Source organism: Hydractinia symbiolongicarpus, chromosome 4 (assembly GCF_029227915.1).
Source record: "Hydractinia symbiolongicarpus strain clone_291-10 chromosome 4, HSymV2.1, whole genome shotgun sequence".
NCBI lineage: Eukaryota > Metazoa > Cnidaria > Hydrozoa > Anthoathecata > Hydractiniidae > Hydractinia > Hydractinia symbiolongicarpus.
Genome location: NC_079878.1, coordinates 5,408,341 through 5,434,753, shown reverse-complemented (window position 1 = coordinate 5,434,753; position 26,413 = coordinate 5,408,341). Strand labels below are relative to the sequence as shown.

The 26,413-nt window shown below is 33.3% G+C and overlaps 2 protein-coding genes and 1 long non-coding RNA gene across 6 annotated transcripts; 1 reads left to right on the top strand and 2 right to left on the bottom strand.

Annotated features, from left to right (window-relative positions):
- Positions 1 to 909: 909 nt before the first annotated feature.
- On the bottom strand, positions 910 to 10,460 carry LOC130640914 (alpha-(1,3)-fucosyltransferase C-like). Of its 2 annotated transcripts, none has more exons than XM_057447521.1 (4): positions 10,366 to 10,460; positions 4,287 to 4,626; positions 2,368 to 2,673; positions 910 to 1,913 (listed from the first exon to the last, which is right to left on the bottom strand). In XM_057447521.1, exons 2-4 carry the CDS (start codon positions 4,621 to 4,623, stop codon positions 1,120 to 1,122), a joined length of 1,437 nt encoding a protein of 478 aa, XP_057303504.1. In that variant the 5' UTR covers positions 4,624 to 4,626; positions 10,366 to 10,460; the 3' UTR covers positions 910 to 1,119. The 2 variants fall into 2 exon arrangements, with proteins under 2 accessions (XP_057303504.1, XP_057303503.1); XM_057447520.1 differs by lacking the exon at positions 10,366 to 10,460 and adding an exon at positions 7,531 to 7,863.
- LOC130640916 (uncharacterized) lies at positions 9,417 to 13,205 on the top strand. Of its 2 annotated transcripts, none has more exons than XR_008982405.1 (4): positions 9,417 to 9,747; positions 10,386 to 10,500; positions 11,669 to 11,749; positions 12,921 to 13,205. It is a non-coding gene; the product is annotated as an uncharacterized LOC130640916 (long non-coding RNA). The 2 variants fall into 2 exon arrangements; XR_008982404.1 differs by having other exon boundaries at positions 10,386 to 11,463.
- Positions 13,206 to 13,421: 216 nt separating this feature from the next.
- LOC130640915 (cation-dependent mannose-6-phosphate receptor-like) lies at positions 13,422 to 22,244 on the bottom strand. Of its 2 annotated transcripts, XM_057447524.1 has the most exons (8): positions 21,999 to 22,244; positions 19,301 to 19,488; positions 18,848 to 18,954; positions 17,042 to 17,202; positions 15,589 to 15,715; positions 14,859 to 14,909; positions 13,834 to 13,917; positions 13,422 to 13,719 (listed from the first exon to the last, which is right to left on the bottom strand). In XM_057447524.1, the coding sequence occupies exons 1-7, from the start codon at positions 22,190 to 22,192 to the stop codon at positions 13,846 to 13,848; spliced, it is 900 nt and encodes a 299-aa protein (XP_057303507.1). In that variant the 5' UTR covers positions 22,193 to 22,244; the 3' UTR covers positions 13,422 to 13,719; positions 13,834 to 13,845. The 2 variants fall into 2 exon arrangements, with proteins under 2 accessions (XP_057303507.1, XP_057303505.1); XM_057447522.1 differs by lacking the exon at positions 13,422 to 13,719 and having other exon boundaries at positions 13,741 to 13,917; positions 21,999 to 22,238.
- Positions 22,245 to 26,413: the final 4,169 nt, after the last annotated feature.

Sequence of the window (26,413 nt, the reverse complement as noted above, 5' to 3'; positions counted from 1 at the left end):
CGAAATTGACAAAATTTAGCACTTGGATTTTCTTTAATTTTTTAGAAAATCGGGTAAATCGGGTAAATCGGGTTATCACGTGTCTAAACTTTGCAGCATGTGTTTTTCTTGATGAGTGTAAGTTTCAAGTTCTAACCATAATTATAATATTTTATCATCTATTACACGTTTATACGAATGTAGTAGCCATGATGGTTGTTTTGAGCAATAGACAATATGAAACATTTTAGGACACGTGGAAACTAAATATTTCGCAAATACGAACAATCAAAATGCTAGGTCATTTTGCAACCTTGTCCCCAGGGCATCTTGTATCTCTTCTGACATAGGGACAGCCTCGCCATTCCGATATAAAAAGAGACAACAGTTTTTGGTAACAAGGTTGGTCATAACGCTAAATTTGCCTACGATAACAACACCGATTCAAACATTCCAGAGAACTATAATACACTCTTTCGACAAACGATCTTTTAAAAACTCTCAATGTCTCTTTGATTCGAAATGCGCACGTGTTGTATATATAACGCTACATACCGTTATTGTGATGTGCAAACTCGTTTCTATGTTGCAGCTTTGGGTTCGCCCGTCCTTTTCATACCGCATCGCGTGCGTCTCGGTACTTGAGCTACCATTTTGCGTGACAGACAGACGTATACGTCTGTCTGTCACGCAAAATACATACGGGTATTATAATATAAAAATATGTATGAAAAGAGATTGAAAATTGGCATAACGTTTCACATTACCCGCGCGAGACTAGCATCCTCCACGGAATTGCATCCGATACATTAGACAAAAAAAGAGGTATTAAAAAAAACGCAGAAAAAGAACACGCGGATCCTCTCACTCACTCACTCACTTACTCACTCACCCAGACTAAATAAGATTAAACAGCGTCTATACTAAAAATGATAGAAGCAATTTCTGTCTGTTTTATTATCAAACACAAAACAAATGTATGAACTATAAATGTTATCAACATACTAACAACAAAAATAGAAATAAAAAAAAAACACAACACTAGTTTTAAAATTCAGTATTAGAATTGTATTCTTCTGCAGCAGTACTTTTATCAAACAAGTAGGAATAGAATAACCATAAAAAAAACTGAGAGAAAGGTCAAGAGTACGGTGGTCTGCATTTTGATTGTGTTACCCACCAATCCTGCATGTCCTTGTAAACTTTGCTGGGTTCATTTGCATGAAGTTTATCGCATATTTCACAATGTGCTTTCTTCCATCTTCCAAGCCATATATTATAATAAGGTTTCCACCAAAAATAACTAACATATTCTGCATGATCTTTCTGTAGTTTTAACAAATATTCTGCTAGCTCTTTGGGACTTTTGTAATCGTATGTATTTATAAAAGACTTTTTAGGTGCAAAATAATAATCGTTTGTCCCTTGCCCTCCACCAAATACAATCGGAACTATATTCTTTTTCAATGCATTTAAAAACTTCTCTGTTATATAATCCTTGCAGAGTGAGTTTTCAGCTGAGAAATAAAAATAATAATCTCTTTCTACATTTTCCCAACATTTTCCTGTTTGACTCCGATCACAACGCAAGGGCCCGCAGCCTCCATATATGTCAACGGGAATGTATTTTTGAAGTTCTTTAGCGTATCTATCGCGACCAGAATGTGCGTTGCAGTTGGACACAAACCATGCAATCGATTTTTTCTTCGTGGCAGCCAATGAAGTATCAGCTTTTCGTTCCTCTATTAACGTGTCAACGGGTTTTGGGTATGGCTTCGCTTGATTTAATACACCCCATGGCTCCCACAAGTCCGAATCTCGTCGATATGTGTGTGTCCAGTTAAAAAAGTTCTGCCATTGTGATGGGTTAAAACCCATTAGATATGTTACCGGCTCAACCTCCCACAATATGTATCTTTGATGTGGTTTTCGAACTATAAATAAAAAATGTAAGATTTGTTACCTGACACTATTAATTATGTTTAAGTGAGGAAGTGATGACAAGTTTAACATTTTTAGAGATTTCAACGTAGCGACAGGAGCTCTTATTCCATTTTCATTTGTTTCACTATCAGATATGCCATAATCTGGTGTTGAATAAAGTCAAATGTTGAATCAACAGGGCTGTGTTGGTGGCATTTGATTTTGAAATATTCCTTAAAAGCAGGTTTACAACCTCCCCTTATTCTTGCACAATCCCAGCAACGGTGACATTATTGCACCTTTTTATTGTCTCCCACAAGCTTTAACTGGGTGATAACACTGAATTTAGAGAGTACTGGTAAAACGAATTGTGGCTGCAAAAAATAAATCATTATATGACAATGTTGTGATGTATCCTTTTTTTACCTTAAAAAAGGTAAATAATCATCTTGTTGCTATAGTTACCTGCAGGTACGTCAGCCTTTGAAATCGCTCTTGAATAAAACACAATAGCATCAAATTCTTCGATTGGAATAAAATCTCTTTGATCTGTACAAAAGCAATCTCTTCTTCGACAACCTTTCATGATGTACGGCCACTGACCCTGCTTGGAATGTTCGTTATAGTTAAAACCATACGTTTTTGATCCATACGCCATGTGCATATACAGAACAGTTTTTATGTTTCTGTCTTTAAATTTTTTTACGCGTTCTTCTTTCGACATAGATTTCATGTTTTCAACTGAAAGCATGTACTCCTCAACCGGCGTTCCTGAAACATATAACATTAGAGAATTGGTACTGCGATTTGGAATTAAAGTAGGCGTAAACTTTTTTTACACACAAAAAATTATAATTAACAGTTGTATATCTGAAATCCATGGGAATTTACCTGTCACAAATCGTAGCTACCATCTTTGACTCACAGTCAACCAGTGATATCGAGATTAACACAACTTGATTATTTTGGATTTTTTTGTTAGTTAATCTTAATAAATTTTGGCGGTATAAATTGTTTGTTAGCTACGCTCCTTTTATAACAACAACGACATTTGAATTCAGCCTGGGGTATATTACCCCATTTCTATTCTTTCTTTACATGTTTAGCTCAAAATATTAAGTACTCTGTTATATAGTACAAAGTCCCACTTGTTTAAAAATATACAATAGTCCATGAAAATATCGGTCTATGTACACCGAGCTTTTTTGGTCTTGCCTGTGGACAGCGTAAGTTGCCTTTGCAGTGTACGATGAAACATGGCACACTTCTAGAATGTTTTTATACATATTAAATTATTTTGATGGCATCATATGAATCAGAAATGATGTCACACGCACCTAAAATAGATATCTTCCCCATATCACAATATAGTTTAATTTCTCGTGGTTTCTGATTGTTCAGCATTGGTTATTAGTTGACTTGAGGAGGGAGTACCAAACATTAATTTCATTTAAAAAAAAGTAATTTAATGTGACCAAAACTTACGTCATTATTTGCATAAAGATTTTTTTATTTTAACGATGGAAGATAACAGAATCAGTTTTTTTATGAAATATTAATGATCATGTCTTTAAACTTGGTACATGCTTATAGAAAACTGTATTTAAAGACGAGTGAATTAAGAAAACAAAGTAATGACGTCATTGAGATCATAGATGACATCATTTTGCGGGTAGATATTAATTTTAAATCTGGTCTGCATTTTATCCTTAGTATTCATATATCTCCATAGCAAAACATTCTTTCCAAAATAATTTTTTTTTACAAAACCCCTGAAATATGGTAGTAAAAGTCCCAATATTTCAGCAACCTTAAAGAAGTTAAGCCTAGTCTAAAAGATCGAGAAAATTTTATGCCACCACTCCCTGGTGCTAATAGGGTTGTTGTCGCTATCGCTGTTGTTTCTGTTTGTTTTGTTTCAGTAAAAAAAGAAATCAGTTCAATTATGGAATCAGTCAGTTAGAGCGCGATTTTTTCCTCGATGTTATTCTATTTGTTTTTGTATGGAGTTAAATTTTCGTGCGCAGCTTCGGCGCCATTTTATCTGTTGTTTTCGCAAGGCCAAAACAACTGTACTTTTTGGATTAGGGAGGTAATTCTCACTTACTCGAACATGTATGTTTAAGATGACTATCTCCATCAGTCGCTCAGTAGGGGCGAGTTCTCGATGGTGGTGACTAGTTTGTATCGGCAAAAAAAACACAGACGAGCAGGTCCACGCGCATAGGTTGCTGATTGACATATTTCTCATTTTATTTAAACAAAGGAAAAGCTGCTTGGCGGTCGCACCGGTGTGTCACCGTACTAGTATTTCTTTGTATGCAGAAAAGCTACGAAAAATTGTTTTATTATAAATGAAATTAAAAAGAACCTAATAATTATACCGTAGTCATCGATATTGTAATGGGGCGCCATTTCCCAATAATTAGCATCGTAGAACTTTTCTCTGTCATCTTCAGCTAATATATCGATACGTTCAGATTTCATATTTGTGGAATCTATTTTCTTCTCGAAATGTATTTTCCCTTCGTTGTTTGCTTCCTCAGGTGCTTTGTTTATATTTGATGACGTCTCAGGTAAAAATACTTTACCTTGTTCATTAACAACGCCACTGCGATGGTGCTTTTGCATATTGATAAGAACAGAATGAAACAAAAACGATCCCAAAATAAATCCAAATATAAAGAGTGCAGCTCCACGCATTATCGTTCTTGCTGCCATGATCTAAAAATGTTTAACAAAATACTCACAAGCGATGCTTACATCGTAGAATGCATTTTTAAAAAGACGTCTAATTAAACTTTTTTTTTTAATTGTGTCACTCTTCTCCATGGTTGTTGCTAATTTTACAATTTTGATATATTCACTAAACCTATATATTTTTAAACGTTTGGCTCATTTTTTTTTTTTTTTTTTGTTATTATTGTTATTTTATGGTTTATTTGTGAAATCGCAGGCGCTAATTCCTTCTTTATTGGAGTGTCTTGATTACTTTATGAAGTTCAGCAAAAACTATGTGGGAGAGTGTCGTATTAATTTCTCTTGTTTACAAGGTCTCTGCGGTAAGAGTCTAATTATGGGAGATGTGTTGACTCGATTGGCGGGTAATCGCCTGATGATATATAGATAGGGACAGGACAGAACCTGAACGCGTAAGATTGCTTGTCCATTCAACTAGGGACTTAAAAATATTGTAGCTAATGTTAGCTTTCCAGCGTTTTTTTTTTTTAATTTTGATTAACCCAAAACCCGAACGGCTACAATCGGAGAAATTTTCGCCAAATTTCATTTTTTTTTTATATTTCGCCAAATTCAATGTATAAAAATTCAACTCTTTTGGAGACAAAAAAGGTGACAAAGAAAACTAGGCTAAATTTTGCATAACTTCTTTTTGGTAAAAATCACTTGCTTGTGAACCATAGGTTATGAGTCAAAAAAACAAATCCCAACTCTTGTTGTTATTTTCAGGTGCAGTTCTTGCTAATTTGTGCATGCTTGAGACGCGAAGGTGATTTCCCCGTATATAGAAGTGATATATAAAACTATCAAATAAGTGATATATATATATATAAATACATAGCTCTCGAAATAAAAAAAATCAAGTTTTTTAAGGCCCGCTGATTGACGCATTTTAAGACCATGTAGGAGGATATGAACCTAATTTATTCGCTATCTACCTGATTAACTCTACTTATACCTTGATCAGTTCGTGAAATGCAACCTCCTGGGCATAAATAAATTAATAATGTGATATACAAAAAGTGGGATACCTGGTCCATTTTATGTTTAATTTTCTTAGCATGTAAATAGAGTTAAAAGAATTGTTTTACCGAAAGCTAGTTTAACTATTTGTTTACAGTTTTGTTATTATTTGCAATTTTTTCAAAAAAACTTATCGCCCCCTCACAAAATGCCTGATTGCTGAAACCCGAAAAGCATAACCAATACACAATTATGTTTTATGCTAATCTCATCAGGCCAGTCTAAAAACACCACATTATGAATTCCAAGTTAATAATTTTTCTTTTTAACAGAGTTGTGCATTTTTTATTCTCACGAAATGGGACTGAAAGAGCACGAACATGACTAATAGCTGCCACGGTTGGATTTTTCAGCCTTTTGGATTTTTCTCATTGCTTAAACATGTTGTTTTTATGTTGTGTTTTATTTCTGATCTTTTTGTGACATTCATAGTTTTTTTCTTTTTTCAAATAAGTACGTATGCCTCTTCCATATTAGTACTAACTTAAAATAATTTAAGCACCCTTTTTAAAGAAAGTATAGTTGATCATGGTGTTAATCCAACTTGTGGTAAAATTGTCTTTGTTTAATTTTCACAAATGTTTTTTCAGGTCAACCTTTATCACAACAGCCACCATCAGCATTCCCTTATGATCTTAGGAAAGGACGTTTTTCCAACTTAGTAAAACAAAAAACGAGCAAATACAACAAGGAAGAGACTATGATACCAAGAGACGATAAAAAGCTTCAGGAAGCCACTAGAATACACTGGCAAAAATTAAGTGCAAGTTCCATACATCTAAAAACTAATGGAACGCACAGTTTCTATAATGAGGGGCGTCACCTGGCTTTCATCTTTTGTTATTGTGTACGCAGAGGATTTGGGTTAAATATCAAGCTCAAAAGGTGAAATAGTTTGCTGTATGATTTTACTTAACTAAGTTGAAGGAAATCATGCAGCTGAGCTATACAACTACCTCGCTATTTCTTATTTTTTCCTTAAATTATCTTTTATTAGCACTAAATCGTTTTTTAAAAAAAATGAATTATTTTCTCTTGGAGTGGTCTAAATTAAAAGTTTTGTTTACATTTATTTGGATGTGATGTTTTGATCACTTTTCTCAAACTGGACTGTAAGTAAGTTTATGCTCTCCACCGTTGCTTTTAGAAGCCTTTAAGAGGGATTTTTACGAAGCGAATGGACGTCAAATTCGCCGGAGAAATGTATCTAAGCATTCGCAGTTTGGTTTGTTTTAATTTTGTTTTGAAAAATTTGCTTTGCTGAAAAGTAGAAATAGTTCCTACTTTCTAGAGGCAAAATTATCGCCGTAAACTTTTAACCAATCAGAACGCAATATTCAATGTTTATTCTTAGAAAAGCCCATTACTGGAAACAATTCAAAAAACTGTCTTGTTTTTAATACCCAAAAGAGTTCTCACATAAATAGGTAGCCTAGTGAATGTGCAAAAGCTGTCCCTTGCAGAGGAAGCTAGAGATTAACAAAGCAATGATTTTACTCCATAACCCAAACTCCAGTTTAAAATAGAGATTATATTCCTTTGGTACACGCCTGTTTATAAGAATGATAAAATTTAGAGCAGGCTGAAACATTTTTAAGTTTTTATCAATTTTAATGCCTAAAATATTCTAAGCACATGTGAGTATGCACATGGTTATAAAATGTTTGAGAACATGTACTCACAAAAAAATAAAAAAATAAGCCAGAGAATAATAATTTTTAGGTAAATCCCAGCCTTATATTTTTATAAAGCATATTATTATAAAAAACCGTGTGTAAAAACAATGCTTGAGAAAAAACATTTGCAGCTTTTTTCTTATGAAGAAAAGTACGTGTATACATGTATCGAGAAAAATAAAACTCCTACCTCGTAAAACTTTTCTTTTTTTTCAGAGATACATATAGAACTTTGTATTCTTGTACAAATTCGCGAAACGAAAGCTTTAATATAATAAATAGAAAACAATTTTCAATAAGGACACTATAAATTATTCAAATAATTTCAACTTTTTGTGTATTTAAAAAGATCGGATTATGTTCGAGTGGCGTATCATGCATGTATGGATCAATGAATTGTTTTTAGTTTTAAAGATAAATAAATCTGCGACGTGTTCTAAATGCTTTTGCATTTTATCTTAGTTCGGTAACCTCCATGGATACGTGATTAATATAAGAACGTAAACAAACATGGTTTCTATGTCTGCCAATCTTTTGACACAAACTCAGATAGTTATTTTCAGGAATCAACCAATGTTTAGTCTAGGCTGCCAGGTATAATAAAAGTTGTTCTTTGAAGAAGAAATAAGAAGAACTCAAGCAGTTTGCTAGTAATTTTTAGTTTAGAATAAAAATCGAGATTCCTTATAAGAAAAGGTAATTTTCGTTACAGAAACCAGGTAACGATACAAAGCGAAATCGATATCTATGCATTAACTGCTGAAGTCAAAAGGAGAACAATCAGTTCTGTAAACAAACACAAAACAGACACAAATTACACATATAACGAAACAGTTTTATTAAAAAAAAATTTTATTAAAAACTATTTAATAAAATACAAGGAAACTTTAAAATACTTGAGCGACATAAGGGAATAATACACAATAGAAAAAAAAACTGAACACTCATACCAGACTACATATAACATTTTTCTGACATCTCCAACCATACTTATAATACCCGTCCAACCTCCTCCCCAGAGCTCTTGTACGCCTACGATATTCTGACCTGACGATATTCCATGCTGATGATATGCGTGTGTGAAAATCAGTGTGTTATTCTCTCTCGCTTTCCCCATCGTACATTGAACAATCAAATTGGTTTAGTTTAAGTTTGTTCGAGCGAACATGTTGTTGTAGTTTCCTCTGGTCATCTACCAATATATAAGTGTTGATATTGGCAATATGTGTTTCTTTCTTTTAAAAAAACTAACTGAATAATGAGATTATCAGTTGATTTCTACCATCATTGGAGTTTTCGGCCCCGTCCTAGCACGGACTAATCAATAACTGATTGGGTGCGCGTTAGAAAGAAAGGGCGAGATGGAAAGAGTTTTTTGTTTTAAAAACAGGGGGATTTAGCTTGAAGAGTGAAAAAAGTGCAGAAAAATTGGGCATCTTCGAGTGTTGGTTAAAAATTGCAAAAGTTTCCATACTTCAAATGGAAAGTCCAAGCACTTGAGAACAACCTTTGTGTTTCTTCCTTGAAATAACTGACAAGATGTTTCCTTCGAATATAGTAAAGCTAATCAAATAAATATAACTTACTCACAAGGTCGCCCCTTCACGATTGAAAATGACTCAAAATAAGGTTAATTTTCATCAGCCTAGACTAAGGCTACTACAGATCCGTCCTGTCACAATATCATAAACGTAGAAAATCCCTGGGGACGAAGTGGAATATCCGTCGTCGGTCTGTACTAATCGTTAATCTACATCTTGTATATTTTCGATACGGGAACGAGGTTAATGTCAGCAAGTTAGCTATTTTGTAGGTTATAATTGTTTCTATGCCAGAGTTCAATTATATTGATCATCAATGCGAAAAATAAAATTTCGCGAAAAAAGGCAGTTCACAAAACATCTTATACACGCGAGATGATAATAACATACCAGTTACATCTAGCGCCATTCTTCGTGAAGTAGTTGTCAGCAGTCATAACCATGCCCACACATCTCAAATACAACGAAAACAAAAGTAGTTCTTTTTCTTTTGAAAAAACATTCCGAAAATTCAAAAGCAAAGGTAATATAAAAACTAAATATTTAAATATTTATTTTTTAACACTTTTACCAAGTATAAAATATTCAATAAAATCTCTGTCTGTGTTTTAAAAATGTATTGTGAATGTTATAGGTTGTTTGAACGCACGCAGTGTGGGTTAAAGAAACGAGTTGCTTTGATGTTTCAGTTTTGTTAAAAGTATTTCATGGAACTTCTTTAATAATTCTTAATGGTGTCTATATATTTTATAAAAAAAAGAAGGAAGTCTGAATTTATCTTATGGATGTACATTTAAGGGGTTTTGTTGTTCATCATTAGGTGAATGACATTTGCTCAAAGAGTGTTGCGTTATCGTTAAAAGAAAGTAAGTAAAAACCAATAAAGATATGTGACTATAATATTTTTTACCAACAAAACTTATTACCCAATCTTTTAACCGATCAACAATTTTACCAACTTTATTTTTTCCCTTAAGGTAGAGGGTACCAAGAGCGACACTATACCTTAACAATGCTAGGACTCTACTGAATGTCTACATTGACAAAATTACTCTATTTCGTTATCTCCATGATTTTAAAGTACAATGAAACTTTTTTTACATCGTATTTTACATTGTTTTTTTATTTTTGAGTTGAGGGAAATGCACATCCCCATAGTTTTTTACACATGCGCAGTAGTTATATTTCGGATAAATCGTGTTTTTAAACATTTTAAGGCCAAAATGGAATTTCATTTCAATTCTTTTGACAACATGAAATAGGCCCCGAGACGACTTTCAGTTTAGTCTAAATTTATTAAAAATTCCATTTTGGCTCAACACGAAATCTCATGTGAACGACTCCTATAAGAATCCAGTTTTAAATGCAGAACACAACAATTTCATTCTTCTTCTCCTAATTTCATTATTTTAAAACGTTTTGCAAAAGTATTTGATTTAACTTTTATACTGATACTGGTACATCTATAAATATATAATCTTTACCCGACTTTTTTTTTCTGTAGGATTAATCTAGTTCCGCTAGCTTCACCATAAAAGTTTCCTCTGATTTGGTTAGTTTTTCTCAATCTTGAGAATTATACAGTATATTGCCGGAGAAGGCTGAAACAAAGAAAACAGGTATGCCTAGTGACCAAAGCAAAGATTTTACGCTGTAACCCAAAGTTTAGAATAGAGAGATTATATCTCTATGGTACAACCTTTTCATAAGAATGATAAAAATCAGAGCAGGCTGAAATATTCTTAAATTTTTTTCAATTTTAAGGCCGAAAATATTCTTAACACATATACATATGCACTACATTGACGTAGTATATAATTGAAGAGTGCGACACGTGTGTTGTTAATGTTTTGAAACGCAATTTGGAAGAAAAAAATTAAAATCAAACGAAGGATTATTGTTAAATTTTTTGATTTTTTTTAAGTAAATCCCAACCTCATGTTTTTATATATATAAAGCACATTTTTATAAGAGATACTATGCTATACTATGCTTCAAAACAAAAGCAGGATGTAATGACAAAAATAAAACTCTTACCTTGTGAACTTTTTCTATTTATTCAAAGATACACAGAACTTTGTATCCTTGTACAAATTCGCGAAAGGACAGATTTAATATAATAAATAGAAAACAACTTTCAATAAGGACACTATAAATTATTCAAATATTTTCAACTTTTTGTGTATTTAAAAAAGATCAGATTACGTTCAGTGGCTCATTCATGCATGGTCGATGTTTTTTCTGTGGTTAGGTTTCCGAAGTAAATAAACTTGAGTTACTTTGCATGTGTTTTTGCATCTGATCTTATTTCTGCAACGTCCGTGGATTATGTCTGGATGTGAGAAATGTACAAGAATGTAAACAAACGTGGTTTCCACGCCCTCCTCGTTTTGAAACAAATTATTTTGTTTGTTTTTTAGGAATTAACAAATGTTTAGCCTAACTTACCAAACTTAATATTTTTTTTAACAAACAAGGAAAGAATAAACTAAAATAATTGAAGCAGCTTGCGAGTAATTTTTAATAGAGGATAAAAATTGAGATTCCTGGTAAGATAAAGTGATTTTTGTTACGGAAACCAGGTAAGGCGAATTCGATATTTATGCATTCGAAAACATTTATTTATTACTATCAGTTTATAACAAGTTTTCTTCATAGGAGAATTTCAGGTTCATAGGGATAAATGTGAAATTCTGCTTGCACATGCTGGAGGTCTATAATACTGTATCATATATATTTCCATCTATCATCAACATTACATGCATTTTTTTTCTTTTTTATTGCTAGAATAAAGTAATGAAGTGTCAGTTGTGGTCTACGAAGTTAAACTGAGATCCAATCATATCATCACGAAATAGGCTGACGGAAGTAAATTTTAAATTTGCGTATTAAGAATATTTTTGCAGGAATTAATTTTTGCGAGAAAGAAAAGGTAGCAAGCTAAAAAGACAACGCAGGTAAAGTATACAGACACCAATGGGACGCTGAAATATCGTCCGATATCGAGGTGGCTTGACCGTAAATTTATCCGTTCCTTGAAAAAAAGTTCCCTGTCCGCTTTTTACACCAAGATAATGATCTGACATCTCTCCACGTATCCTATATAAGACGTTTGTGCGGACATTGCTAGATTTTCCTGAATCTGACTATACTTTTTCGCAAGAGATAATTCTCGCAAAATGGTAGGCTTTGGTATATTTCGCGGGGAGATATTTTCGCAAAGAAATTCATTTAAAAGAGAAAATATAAAAAAACCTTTCGAGAAAACATTTTACAGTGGACTCTCTATAACTCAAACAGCCACGGGGAATTGGAAACCGTTTGAGTTATAGAGAGGTTCAGATAATAGAGAGTAAGGAGTTTTTCCAGGTTTTTGTATAAATTTTGTATAAATGGCCCATTAAGCGTGTTTTTTCTCCCTTATATGGAATGGGGACGATATCTTTCTTTGTACAGGATAAAATCTAAACCTTGCAGGCTAAGAACGGACTAAAAAATTAAAAAATAAATTAATAAATAAAATAATATTTTATCTCAACAATTTATTAAAGACCCCTCACACATGTAGATACGAAACATTCGAATCGGTAAGACTCTATTAACGTTTACCAAAACAATGCAAAAAACTGCTTGTGTGATATGAAGTTTTAGAGAGATGTTGCGAGGTCGAGTTATAGAGAGGAAATACCCGAAGAGAGCAAAAAAAAAACATTCGAGTTAAGGAGAGATTCGAATTATAGGGGTTCGAGTTATAGAGAGTTCCACTGTATAAGTCATTAACTATTGGGTCCAACTGCAAAACTGAGTGTCGAAATCAAATGTTTTTTTTTGTTTGCAAGAGAACGGTTAACCTTAAAGGATAGGTCCCACAAATATCCAGACTGGATGATGAATTGGGCCTCCAATCGGTGCTAAACATGAACCGTCCAAGGTGCTGAGAAGCTGATTATTGGTTCATTCAAAAATAGGCCGTCCTTTAAAGGTTAAAGAATAATCGTACCAGGACTTAGAAGTAACACTATTTGTTTGCTCCCTCTAGAATCCGGAACATCACAGCTCAACTTTGGAAAAAAGAAATTTATGTACGCTGAAAGAAACTTTCGCTAGAAGTTGGTTGGAAAAAACTTTCGCTAGAAAGTCCGCAGGAAGGAACTTTTGGGAGAAGTTAGTTGGACGAAACTTTCGCTAAAGTTGGGTAGGATTTGGAAGGGGATTTTATAGGTTGCTTGAATTTCACTGGGAGAAACTCTCGCTAGAACTTTGTTAGAAGAGAATTCCGCTGCAAGAAACTTCCTGTTGTGAAAACGGGAAAACCTTACAAAAAGTCGATCCAAGCGACTAGATATCTGACTGTAAAGCTGTATAATTCCATAGCATTTGCATTACATGCTGCAGAGTTGTTCCACTAAGAACAAGGTCCCGACGTGATTTTAAAAAACAAGACTGAATGCGCAATTTTAGATATTTTTTCTGTAAATGCAAAATGTTTAACAGGAATCTCAGTACTAAATATCTAACTTGTTCTATCAAAAAGATTAAATGCAAGAATAAAAACAAATATATTCTTGGCGTTAAACGAATGAAAATTAAATGATTGAGAACGATGACAGAAGAAAAAACAAGTGTCTATAAAAAATAGTATGAAATTGGATTTATATTGTTCCAAGGTTTATCATAGAATTTTAAAAGAGTAAAAAAAATGAGAATATACAAAACAACAACAACAACAACGACTGTATACAAATCATATTTTCATAAAAGTGACGAGAAATTGAATGAAATATATTTTCAATTGTATACTGGCTTCCATCACAACATTCTTCTTACTTTCCGACAGTCTGGTGAGAGAAAAATTAGTCTTCGAATTAATGAATATATTTACACCTGCTAAATTTAAAAGTATAATTCACAAAATTCAAAGACCATTAAATACTCTAAAAACAACCCACTACCAGAGACAACTGTTACATGGGTAGCAATCCATCATCTTTGTCCTCATCATCACTGGTGTCAATATCTAGAGCATCCGCCATTCCCTGAAAGAAAATAATAGCATTTCATAGAGTCATAAAACCAATTATTAAAAATTGTTCACTTTTATCGTCAATAACTATCTTTTGTAAAAAACCGATCAAAAAGACGACAGGAGAAAACGCACAAGAAAGAAACAAATAAATCTTATAGAAAATTGTAATGGTACTTTTTCTGGGGCTCAAATTCAGTTGATTTTGCCCTTTTTAGCATTTATCGCCAAATACCTATTGTAAAAAATCAAAAAAATCGTATAAACAGATCTAGAGATAAGCTGGGACGAATGAAGATAAGGATACTAAAAAAACCCATTTTAAGCTAATGCAGAATCGTTTTGGGCTCGTTGCGTAGCAACCAGATTTAAGTTTTTCTCGCATTTTGGCTAATCTACACGAAATATATATATGCTATATTTTTATTTTCTACCGAGAAACGAGTGCAATTTTTATTTATTTTTCATTTCTACAGCAGTGTTCTAAAAATGAGGGTTATTCACATTTACGGATGATAATGAATAATTTTAAGAATTGGATTAAATAAATGATATTAAAGTCACATATATGTATAACAGCACAAAGCAACAAATTACTACTCTAAAATAGGTTTTCCTAAAATCTAAGAGGGAAGTGAGGCTGGTGCGTTATTAATCTACTCTTAATTTTTAATAAAATCTCAGCCTTCGCATTTTATAAACTAGGTTCTTATAAAAAAACGTGTAAAACAAAAAATATATCAAATATTGCAGGGCAAAAACAAAGAGTCCTTGGAGCGATGTGTAGAAAGAACACCAAATCCAAACTGATAACATTAAAAAATTAGGAAGCTGTCCAATATAAAAGGCATAGAAAACCAAAAAGATAAATCGGCATATTTTATAGCACCCAGTAAAGGCTCGAAGTATAGTAGCCAACAAAGCAAATGATTTTTAAACAAAAACGAAGTTCACCTTGTAAGTAGTTGGGTGTTCCTCTCTCCTACACACAAAGTCACAACCATCCTAAAGAAATGATTACGCAAAAATACTTCACTGTACTCCATAACTCAGCATTCGAGTAATTTTTTACAATTAGCGTGACTCTATGCATTTGCAAGTACGTTATTCGGAGAATATTTGATGCAATTACTGTCTGCCACGAAAAAACTGAAATTTAGCGTAGACTTATTTTTAAAAAAATTTAGCACTTTCAGTCAATTGTACCAAAAGGTTCGATAAGTAGATAAGTAGATATGTATTCGAAAATGACATTCGAATCAGGTAAGGCCCCCTCCACATGTAATAAAACCAAAACAGATTTAAACAGTGTTTACAAACAACACATTAGCATTGAAATCGTGTAAACCTCCTGACACACGACTACTCTCTATGGAACAAAAATAATCGTTCGAATAAAGAAGTTGGTCAAGTTATGAGGGTGCGAGTAATAGTTATAGAGAGTCCACTGTAACAAGGTTTACGCTGCACACTTTTTGTATCATTCCTGAAATGAAATCCTTACATTTCCCCTTAGGAAAAGATGGTTCTGTTAAAGTTTGTTCTGTGAAAGTACCACAATTTTAAGTGTAACAGGTATACAATTTAGTTTAGAAAAACAATATTCCTCGACTTTCATTATTTGTAAGTGCACATTTCCTGACAAAGATAAATTACTGAGAAATTCCCACTGGTAGTGACTTACCGCTGAAGCATTTCCCACTTTCCTCCAAAAACTAAAGTTTGGAATTTGTTCCCAGCCTTTTGCTCCAACAACATAACGCTGATACAAAAATCCAAAAATAAGATAAACAGATGCCAATACCAACAATCTAAAAACAAAAAAAATTCACTAAACTGGATATCAACCGTTGTGATGGTAACCGTTGTGATGGTAACCGCTGTGATAGGATGGAAATTGATCTTGACAGTGACAATAATGCAACCACAAAAATTATTTCGTATATGGTCTTTTAAGTTGAAAAGTTAAACACCAATTTAACGTTATTTTCACAATTTTCATATCAATGTTCATAAAAAGGTGACATACATTTTTTTCAAATTGAACATTTTAGAAACATTCAAATCGAAAGTAGTTTATTATCGACCTTTGTAAATCTTTTACCCCCTAAATGACTTCTGTCATGAAAGCTCTCAAAATCTTAGGAAATAATATCGCTACATTTTTAATACTAGCTGTTTCCCATGGAAGAATTCACTGTACTTCTCATTTAATTCATGTAACAGATACACGTCCATTAAAAAACAAACAATACAGCAGTGCGAATCTTACAATCTGCATTATCATATAAGTAACTTTACGCTGTTTTACCATCAATAAAGTCTTACACAAAATGTCAAATCTCACATAGTATTCTGTTATAAAAGTTTACATAAAATATATATAAAAATAACAGCTTGTATGTTGTTAAACTAATTGGCAAAAAAAAATTTTTGGCTATAGTCAAATTAAAATTGAAAAAAAAGTTCGAGTCATAATGAGTCATGTTAAAACAACAACAATTAATCAAACAGTTCACAGTTAAATTTGCAACACAAAATACAAATTCTAAATAAAAGTTTACACTAAATGTAAAAAAATGGTTGTGTTTAGTTATTCTAAATCAACAAAAGTCAATTCTTTTAAATTTTTGCAGGAAAAGAACTTGGCAAACCAAAAAAAGAATCAGGAAAATGTTTAAAATTTTCAGGGTTAATAACGTTTGATGGATTTTGTGAGAATTTTACTTTTTGTATATATAATCATGTTTCTTTATGCTAGGAACTTCATTTAACAGTCCGTGTGTTTTGTGAACATCTAATACCGTTAATTCATATGTAGCGATACCTATATATATATATGCCCATACAGATTTTTGGGCATAGTGGTATATATATTTATGTCGCAATTAGCTGTGGTTTTATAGTTACAACTGTAATTTCTATGAAGTACAACCCTAACTTTTAACTTAGTAAATTTTAGCGTAACACCACGTCATAAGAAGTGACCCATGATTCACGTACCGTGGACTCACATAGTTACTCACACAAGGGAATTAATATATAAAATATGTAAAAAGAGAATTCGAAAGTGTTGCACATTGTCCTTTCCTTTCCCTAAACTCTTTTTACCACATGAATAATAACAAGATACATACATAATACAAAAGATGGCACCGCCGCTCAACTTTTTCTTTTTTTTCAAATGTGAACATGCAGCAGGGTGGTTGTATTCAAACAGAAAGTAGCACAATGTATCTTTATGTCTCTTCTCCTTGTTTTCATAGCGAGCTTCCTCAATTACTTTTAAATCTGGTTTCTACACAATCACAAAAGGATAAAATATTAAGTATAAAATGTTAGACATAAAGCCTCTACTTTTTATATTATTCCTGTTCAATAGAAATCTTCCCCTAAAAAAGAAAAAACATCTTTTCAAGCAATTAAATCGTCATCTTCATTCTCGGCTTAATGTCCGTTTTTTTGTGCTAGCATGAGCTGGACGGGGTATATTAACAACCCTCTTCCAATCTGATCCAGACTGTGTTAGATCTAAACTTAAATTTCTCTGCATCAAGTCTGTCCTTATTACCCCCTGTCAAGTCTTTTTCGGTCTACCTCTGGGCTTTACCCCAAGAACTATCAATTCTCTACACATTTACCAAGCAGAACCTATCCTTCCAGTAACACTTCTACCAACAGACCCTTCGCTGCCCAACATATCACCTAAGTAACAGACGTTCTTAACTATTTCTAACGAGCCACTTTTGTACATCATTAAAGCTGAAAATACTTCATTCTCTATAATCTCACCTTCACAACACTTGCAAACAAACTGAATGCCAGCTCTTCATTTTCCTCCAATACCACTGCAGTTCTATGTGCCCAATGCTTACAAGTCTGGCAAAAATTTGAGTTCCTACCAACCCCTTAATGCAAACTCCACAAAGTCACTTTTCAACTACAAGGTCTTACTTGGCATCAATTCTACTAATCATGACTTAAGTCTTAGTGCATTTAATCTTAACTCTTTCTCTTCTACACTTTTTTCCACTTCTCAAACTTTCAACTACTTCTTCTATGGTCTCTATGAAAACCAAATCAGCTGCATACAATAAACCCCATGGACAACTTGTTCTAAAGCCATCGACATCGTTTAAGACTTAAACAAACAACAAAGGATTGATCCACACTAACTTTTACACTAAATTTATCACTGAGTGAATAGTTAATCCTGAAACGACTTCTAGCATTGCTGTACATAGACTGCACCATCTTTACTAGCCACCCATCCACAAATAATTTTAATCATAGCCCACCAAATAACGTTCCATGGCACCCTATCAAAAGCTTTCTCTAAACCTTTCTGTAAAACAAAGACAAAATAGAGATTCTTGCTCTTTTCTAAATACTTTTACTGAAGCTGTCTGAGTAAAAATATTGCATATGTAGTACAATGCCATGGAACAACATAAAACTGCATCTTATCTATGTCAAATTCTTTCTCTAAGTGATTTATCAATCACTCTTCCAATAACGTTCATTAACTGACCGAACAATTTTAATCCTCCGTAGTTACCTCTTTCTAATGCATCACCCTGTCCACCCCAAAAACCTCTCTAGATAAAGTGTGTAAACAAACAAATTATATATTGACTGTCTAAGCAAGGAATGCCAATAATACATTTATCAATCTTCGTATATTGTGTGGCAAGACAAAAACACACAACATTAGCCTGTTTGTTTTATTTCGAAAAGATTGTAATATTGAACATTAATATAATGTAAACGAGGGTTTCTCATTTAATAGGGGAAAGGGAGTTGGTATGGGAAATCATTTTGGTACAACAATCAAAAGGAGAAAGAAGGGAGCACAAGTTTTACTTTAACTGTATGTTTAAAGGGATATTCATTTCTCTCAACTTCATCGAAATAGTAGTAGCAAAATTTTTTTCTATATATACCTCTCCGTCTTCTTCGCAACGAATAGAAAGCCATGTTTGTTTACGTTTACCAGAACAGTGTGATTGGTACTTTTCACCATCGAAATATTGCAACCATAACCAGTCCTCTGCAAAAAAACATCACTCAAAATAGCATTAAGATTAACTTTGTATTGGTTTTTTATGTGTTTTTAAAGAAGAAAACATTTTTTGGATCATGAAAGATTCATATTATTTAGTTGAAATTAGGCACTGTATCTGAAGCCACAGCACTCTCTTACATAGAGTACAGGTGAGTCCGAGTGGTCTTTTCTGGAATTTGTACCCGTCAAAAAAACTATTTTATGTAATTATTTAGCTTTAATTTTTTTACATGCAGACGTCAGTGTATACATGTTTACATTTAATACATGCCAATACAAATCAAAGGTTGCAGTTTAAGTAACAAGAAAAATATCAGAAAAGAAATCTCACCACCCCCAATAAGAAGAGATCGGTTAGTATGCTTGGCTATTACACGAGTTTGACTTTTGGAAGTTTTACTACTTGTCTCTTTTTGCGTTGCAGCATCGTCACCATTTTTTTTTCCACAAAGAGTTATTTTGTAATCGTACTCATCATTGTCTCCACTCTGTCTGTTGTGCTTGAAGCGTACTTCCAATCTACACAAAGAAAACATAATTTGTTAAGGCATTATCCCTACCTTTTACCAATTAAAATGATGCTAACTGGAACCTAAATAGTAGTATTAAAGTAGATTTCCAGTTGTTAAGGAAAGGGAAAACGATTAAGAAAAACAGTATATTGTTTAATTACATTATTATCATTAATATCAGTGAAAATATTAAAAACACTATAGTATGCATGGTGAGTTTTTGAGCGCACCTTCAACTTATTTTTCATCTGCAATCCTGTTTAAAAACCAATGTGCAAATTAGAAACATAAAATCAGTATGCAAAAAATGCTGAGCGTAGAGAAGAAAATTTATTTGTAATTGTGATATGGGAGCACTGCAGGCCACTGATGGTTATATTGTATATTGTTGCAACAAATATTTGTGAAATGGTTAGATTTTAAATAAATAATAGCTGGTATGTACCGTCTTTGAAATTTTATCAATTGTGCAACAGTAAACAATGATTTAGTAATGCATGTTTGTGTAGTTAATATATATCAATGGCTTGTTGTGACTTTACCTCATTACAGAATTCTTTTGATGCATAAGGCAAACATAAAAAGGCATAAAAATGGAGAGAGAAAATTGTGCTAATCACATTTTCTCATAATCAAAATTTTTAGGGTGACCTTAAAAATTGTGCTTTTAATAACACTAAAGTAGCGTTAGAATTGATTCCAGTGCTTTTGGGTAATCGGCATTGCTTTTATAGGAACTCTGCAGGTCAGCTTTATTGTAACACACCATGCAAGACAAAGAGAAATGGAGTCATATTAAAGCTGTATTATGGACATGTTCAGTAGAAACTGACATACATAAAAAAGTTACAAATTGCACCTTTGCTATTTTTGTTCATTCAAGGTATCAGGCATATAAAGATGAAATGTTAAATTAATATCCACGTTAAAAAGAATGATAAATGTTTTACATTCTGGAATTGGTAAAAACACAATGAGAAAAAACAATCAGTAATTTTATCATCAAAATATTAACAAGAGGCTTTTTAATTGGAAATGATAAAGGCCTTAAAACTACCATAATATATATCAGCCTATATATCAGCTGTAGCTGTCAAAGCGTATAGCCCAGAATAAACTGGATGATGATGACTAAACAGATAAGTGGGGTTTTTTGATTTCTTTTCCCTCGCAAAGGATAAAACATCAATCAACATCTTTTTGTATGCAATAAATGATTAAATCATTAGCATCAGGTGTGCAGTAGTTAATTCACAAAAATTTGAGGTTTTTTAGCATTAGACTTCGTGTAATTTAAAGGGAAGAGTACTTTCAAAAGTTTGACTCACCTGAAAAATATGCATGAGAAATTCGAGATGATATATTCACTTTTGCTAAACCTTAATAAAACTACAGGTATAGCTTTTTAAATACTTATTTTTCTTCACCTTCTTCATTAAAAACTTTCATTCTAGCTCCAGTCTTTTTTAGTGGCATGTGACCTTGCTATGTAATATTTATGTAGCGCTTTAAACATTACTGACTGTTATAGCCAGAACAGATTACCTTCACGCAGCAAATAATATAACTTTTTTTTCCACTGCAACAACATCATTGAAAACAGTTTGTCAAAACTTGTGGATAAATTAAACCATTGCTGGAAACAAGGTTGGCAATATTCATTTGAGCATCATACCCTGCCCAGGTTTGACAGGTTATAGATCAGTAATTTTTACAACCTGTTTGCTTAAATAAATTCTTTTTAATTTGAAATAAAAGAAATCATGCACATACCTGCTGCTAATAATATGTTATTTTTTTCTTTTTATGGCTTGGACGATATATCACCTTGAAATATTTTTTAAGTAAAATTAAAAATCATTCGTACAAAGATTGAATTGGAAAATATGTTGAATTTTTTTACCTTTGTTGCAAAGGCAAATTAATTGTTTTTGGCTATGAAAGTCATAAATTATAGTGAATGAAAGTCATTAATTTGAACAATACATATATAAATATGATGTAACAGAGTCGCATGCCACAAAAAAAGACTAAAGCGGTCATCAAGGTGGCAAGAAAAACAAATATTTAAAAAACTATATCTGGGGTTACATTAACTTTAAACAAAAAGTGAATATGTCAATATGAAAATCTTTCCGTAAAAGTACCTTATAGGATCCCTTTAATTTAATTGCAGATTTTGTTTGTCTGGCAAGTAGTTACACTGTCCAACTTAAAACTCGTTATTATATAAGTTGCAATTCCCAGTCATAAAACATCCTACATGTTCCTCACAATAACATAGCGTATTATGTGGACTGACTTCCTTTTTCACTGCACTCATATGCAAGCCAGAAACATAAAAACGGTTTATGTTCCCCCTATTAAATTTTTTATAACTACACATGCACTGTGGTAAAATAATAAAAATTTCACATGAAAATTTCCCTTTGGAACGGGTGAATGACCCACAATCAATCATAAGATTGGGCACATGTTTGCATGCATGTTATCAATATTTAGATATTAGATACTCACGCCTGATTTCCAATAGCATCTACCAGTTTTTGAAATCTTTCCTTTACATTATATGAATTTACATCTACTACTGGTTTTGGACATACATCTGCAGAAACTAGGGAATACAAATTTAGATTTCCCAGTACCATAAAACCAATCAGCAAATTCATAATTTCTTCTAAAAAATAATTGGAATTACATAAACCACACATGAGTTAATAAACAATGAGTGAAACTTGGGGGGATATTTTGTCTTCAAAACGAAAAATGGTACTAAGTTAATACTTAAAAATACTTTAACATATAAACTTGTATACATCCTATCATTGATGTTAAATGTCTTTTCTCAGGTTTCATTTTAAGTACTATTCCCACAAAATCTATTTGTCTGTCTGTCAGTTGCTTGAACAACAGCACCTTTGAGGTGATTTTTACATCAGTTTGCATTCTCACGTCTTTCAATCTTAATTCTGCATGGAAAATAGGGCAAATATCACCAATTCCAAAAAGTGACAATCCTTCAAGTAATGATGACTATCGTCCAATAACAGTACTTCTGATTCTTTCTAAAGTTTACGAACCATTAGTCAGTATTCAAATAGTAACTTTCATTAAAACAAATCTGGATTATTCTAAGGCATTTGAAACCTTGGACTTTAAAACCCTTTTAAGAAAATTACATCATCTTGGTTTTTCTGAGAGCTCAAGCTGGATTACGAGTTACCTTTCCGGATGCAAACAGTTTGTACAAATTGACAAAAGGACATCTGCATTGCTGACAGTATTATTTGGAGTTCCACAAGGTTCTATTCTAGGACCAGTTCTATTTAACCTCTACGTTTGCGACCTTCAGAGACATATAAACAGTAATATCTCAGTATGCTGACGACACCACAATTTATGAACATGCTAAGTTTCAGGATTTAACAACATGTATATCCAAAGTACAAGTTCTATTTGACAAACTCAACATGTGGTCAAATCGGTCAAACCTAATTCTAAACTCAAGTAAATCAAAATTAATGTTGTTTAGCACCAAGCAATTGTCAGATCGTGACAAATTATGTAACTCTGATGTGATCAAAATTTTCAAAGATGGTGTACCGCTAGAACCAATTCACACATACAAGATATTAGGTGTTTATTTTGACGAACACTTAAATTGGTCTGTCCATATTCAAAAACCTATTGTATCATATAATATGAAAGTGAAACAACTGAAGAGACTTGGCAAGTATACACCTTATTATATCCGAAAGAGTCTTGCTGAAGCTCTAATCCTGAGCCCCTGTATTAGTTAACTCGATTACAAAAAATACAGAACCGAACAGCCTCATTTGTATTATCAAAATACTGCAAACCAGTCGATGTAATAGAATATCTGAAATGGCTACCTTACGTGGATGCATTGACTTCAATACGTTGAAGCTCGTATAAAAAATATTGCACGAAAACACTTTACCATCTATGTTAACATCCAGACAAAAGTTTATACTAGAACAACCAGAGCGAGTAATGAGGTCATGTTATAAGTCCCACATGAAACAAACACTTTCGAACACAATGCTACAAAACTGTTTATTGGACTTCCAAAGAACATTGGCCACGAAGAAGTCAAAAAGATATTTTATGTAAAATGTAAAAAATTCTTAATTGATACTGAACTTTTAGCTTGTTCAATAACCTAATGTTACATGTTTATCTAGTCTTCCCGTGTGAGTCTTTTCTCTACATGAGTACTTGATACTTTATAATTTTAGCAGGTTTTTATTGTTTTATAATATAATATTTTATCCTATTATTATATACCCGTAAGCAAAAACAGCCATTGAATAAATAATCGTATTCCACCCGTATTATTCAATGCTTGTGACGTAACAATAGTTTTGACAAAACATTCGTAAACGCATGTTTTGATTTTATCCTTTTCGCCTCATTAATTTTTATCGTAATTAACTGTGATTGGTTGTTTCTTAGTAGTCCGTTTTCTGATTGGTCGATTTCCAAACACGTGAAATGGCGGGAACTTTTTTGTCGAGAAAATTCTTTTTACAAATTAATTTCTAACTTGCACATTTAGTACCATGTAAACTTATTTAGATTGTAACTTATATTGTGTTTATAAACTATTGAATTTTGAATTAAAAATTTGTGTTGTGTTTCAACATTTAAAAAAAAGAAATGAACTTTTTGTCTCTTTGTACCGTGTCGATTTCAACAACATTTCGAAAACATGTCGATTTCACAAAAAATGTTTCGATCTACACTATAAAATGAAACGAAAACAAAACAAACACAAAACAAAATAAGTAATATTAATTATAACAATCTCTTTTGGGTATATAATAAAACATATATACAATAGGTAAACATAGGTTATTGGATTTATTAACCCTCGGTGATATTATATTCAACTCCGCTGCGCGTCGTTGAATATAAATCACCTCGGGTTAATAAATCTCAATAACCTATGTTTACCTATTGTATATCTACTTATTATTCAATGAAGAGCCATGTAATGTGGATATGCGGAATACATGTCATAATCTATATAATAATACGCTAAGTGTGTCTGTCTGTGTGTCTATGAGAGGCAAAGTGAATGTGTTCATTTTCTTTTGATGTTACCGAAAAATGCATCTCTAATATGTCAAATTTTGTGATGTTACAGCGCGACGAAAATAACACTACTTTAACGTCAATATCCTATATTAAATTAAGGAAGCCATTACAGTGCACCTAAAACTTTGAGGCCAAATAACTTGGAAACGAGGTAGTGACGTCAATGATTTTTCACTGCGTGGGTAACTAGGGACCACCTATGACCAATTTGGGTAATTTTTATAAACCTGGGTCCCTGAATCCGTTTCGGAATGGACGGGTTAATGACGTCATCAAAAAACTTTAAACCCTAATATCTCTGCATACGTTTGTCACAAGTACACGATCCTATACATTTTCTTCATCAGCGTTTCAAGATCTAAACGATGAAGGCAACAGGCAAAAACATTTTCTGAATGTTTTTTGATGACGTCATTAACCCATCCATTCCAAAACTAATTTTTGGGGACCAGGTTTGGGAAACTTACCCATATTGGTCCCAGGCTGTACCTAGCTACCCACGCGGCAAAAAAAGACTGACCACCACCTCATTTCCAAGTTATTTGACTTTAAAGTTTTAAGTGCACTGTAATGACTTCATTAATTTAAATTAAGATATTGACGTTAAAGTAGAGATATTGATCCCACGTCGCAACGTCAAAAAATTTAACATTTGAGACATGAATTTTTTGGCTACATAAAAGGAAAATGAACACATCCACTTTGCCTGTTACAGACAGACAGACACACACAGTCTCCGTATTATTATAGAGATTGCCAAAAAGTTAAAAATGGAGCTAAACTGCAAGTTTTGCTCATGTTAATTGTGGTGACAGGAGGACAGTTCTTTAGCATTGTGGTTAGTATACATTAGGTTTACATTAGTAATTGAGGATGTCATGTAGAGCCTTGCACAGTGGGGGTGGTTTCTACCTATAGACCTGATCTTAAAGGTTGCAACAGATATCAGTCCTTACCCAGGTCTTGATTATTAATGGTTGCACATAAGAACCCAACACACCACACTGCACAAGTTCTTCAGATAGACAAATTGCTTCTGCCTTAAGGTTTCCCTGGCATTTCTTCTTGCCTCAGGTTATGTCAGGGTTTTAGTCCAGAGGTAGAAACCACAAGTCTTAGGTAGCCTCTAATTTAATGCTCATTGAGGTGCGCCTGACGCTCAGGGCATCTTCATCAGCAACACTTGAATAGGAAACATGCGCCTGATGCTCAGGGTATCTCTCATACACCTGACACTCAGGGCATGAATAAAAACACCAGTAATTAGTATGTGCCTGACGCTCAGGACATGTCGATGCACCTGACGCTCAGGGCATCCCTAGTGTAGTCATCATTGTGGCGCCGTAGATTAGTGGTTATAGCTCTCGTACTCTGTGCGGGAGACCGGGGTTTGATTCCTCTTGACGGCGATTCAACATGGGCGAGTGAATGTTACCATAGCCCCGGGTTAACCCAAGCCATGTGAGGGAAATTGGGAAGATGGCACACTGTGTGGGCCGTTGGATGTTGCCGGGAGTTGTCTAGTAGAGCGCGGGCTCTAATTTGGTCTGCGTAGCTCAAAATGAGCATTAAATACTCTAGGACTCTCCATCTACGCCATGGCCCCTCCTGGAAATAATAGACAGGGTATATCCCTCGATATTTGTGAGGCTAGCCATGTAAAATATGCACATCTATCTATCTATCTATCATGGGGATAAGGAACATGCGCCTGGCGCTCAGCGCATGTTGAAGCCACTGATGCTCAAGGCCTCTCATATACACCTGATGCTTAGGGTATGAATAAAAACAGCAGTAATTAGCATGTACCT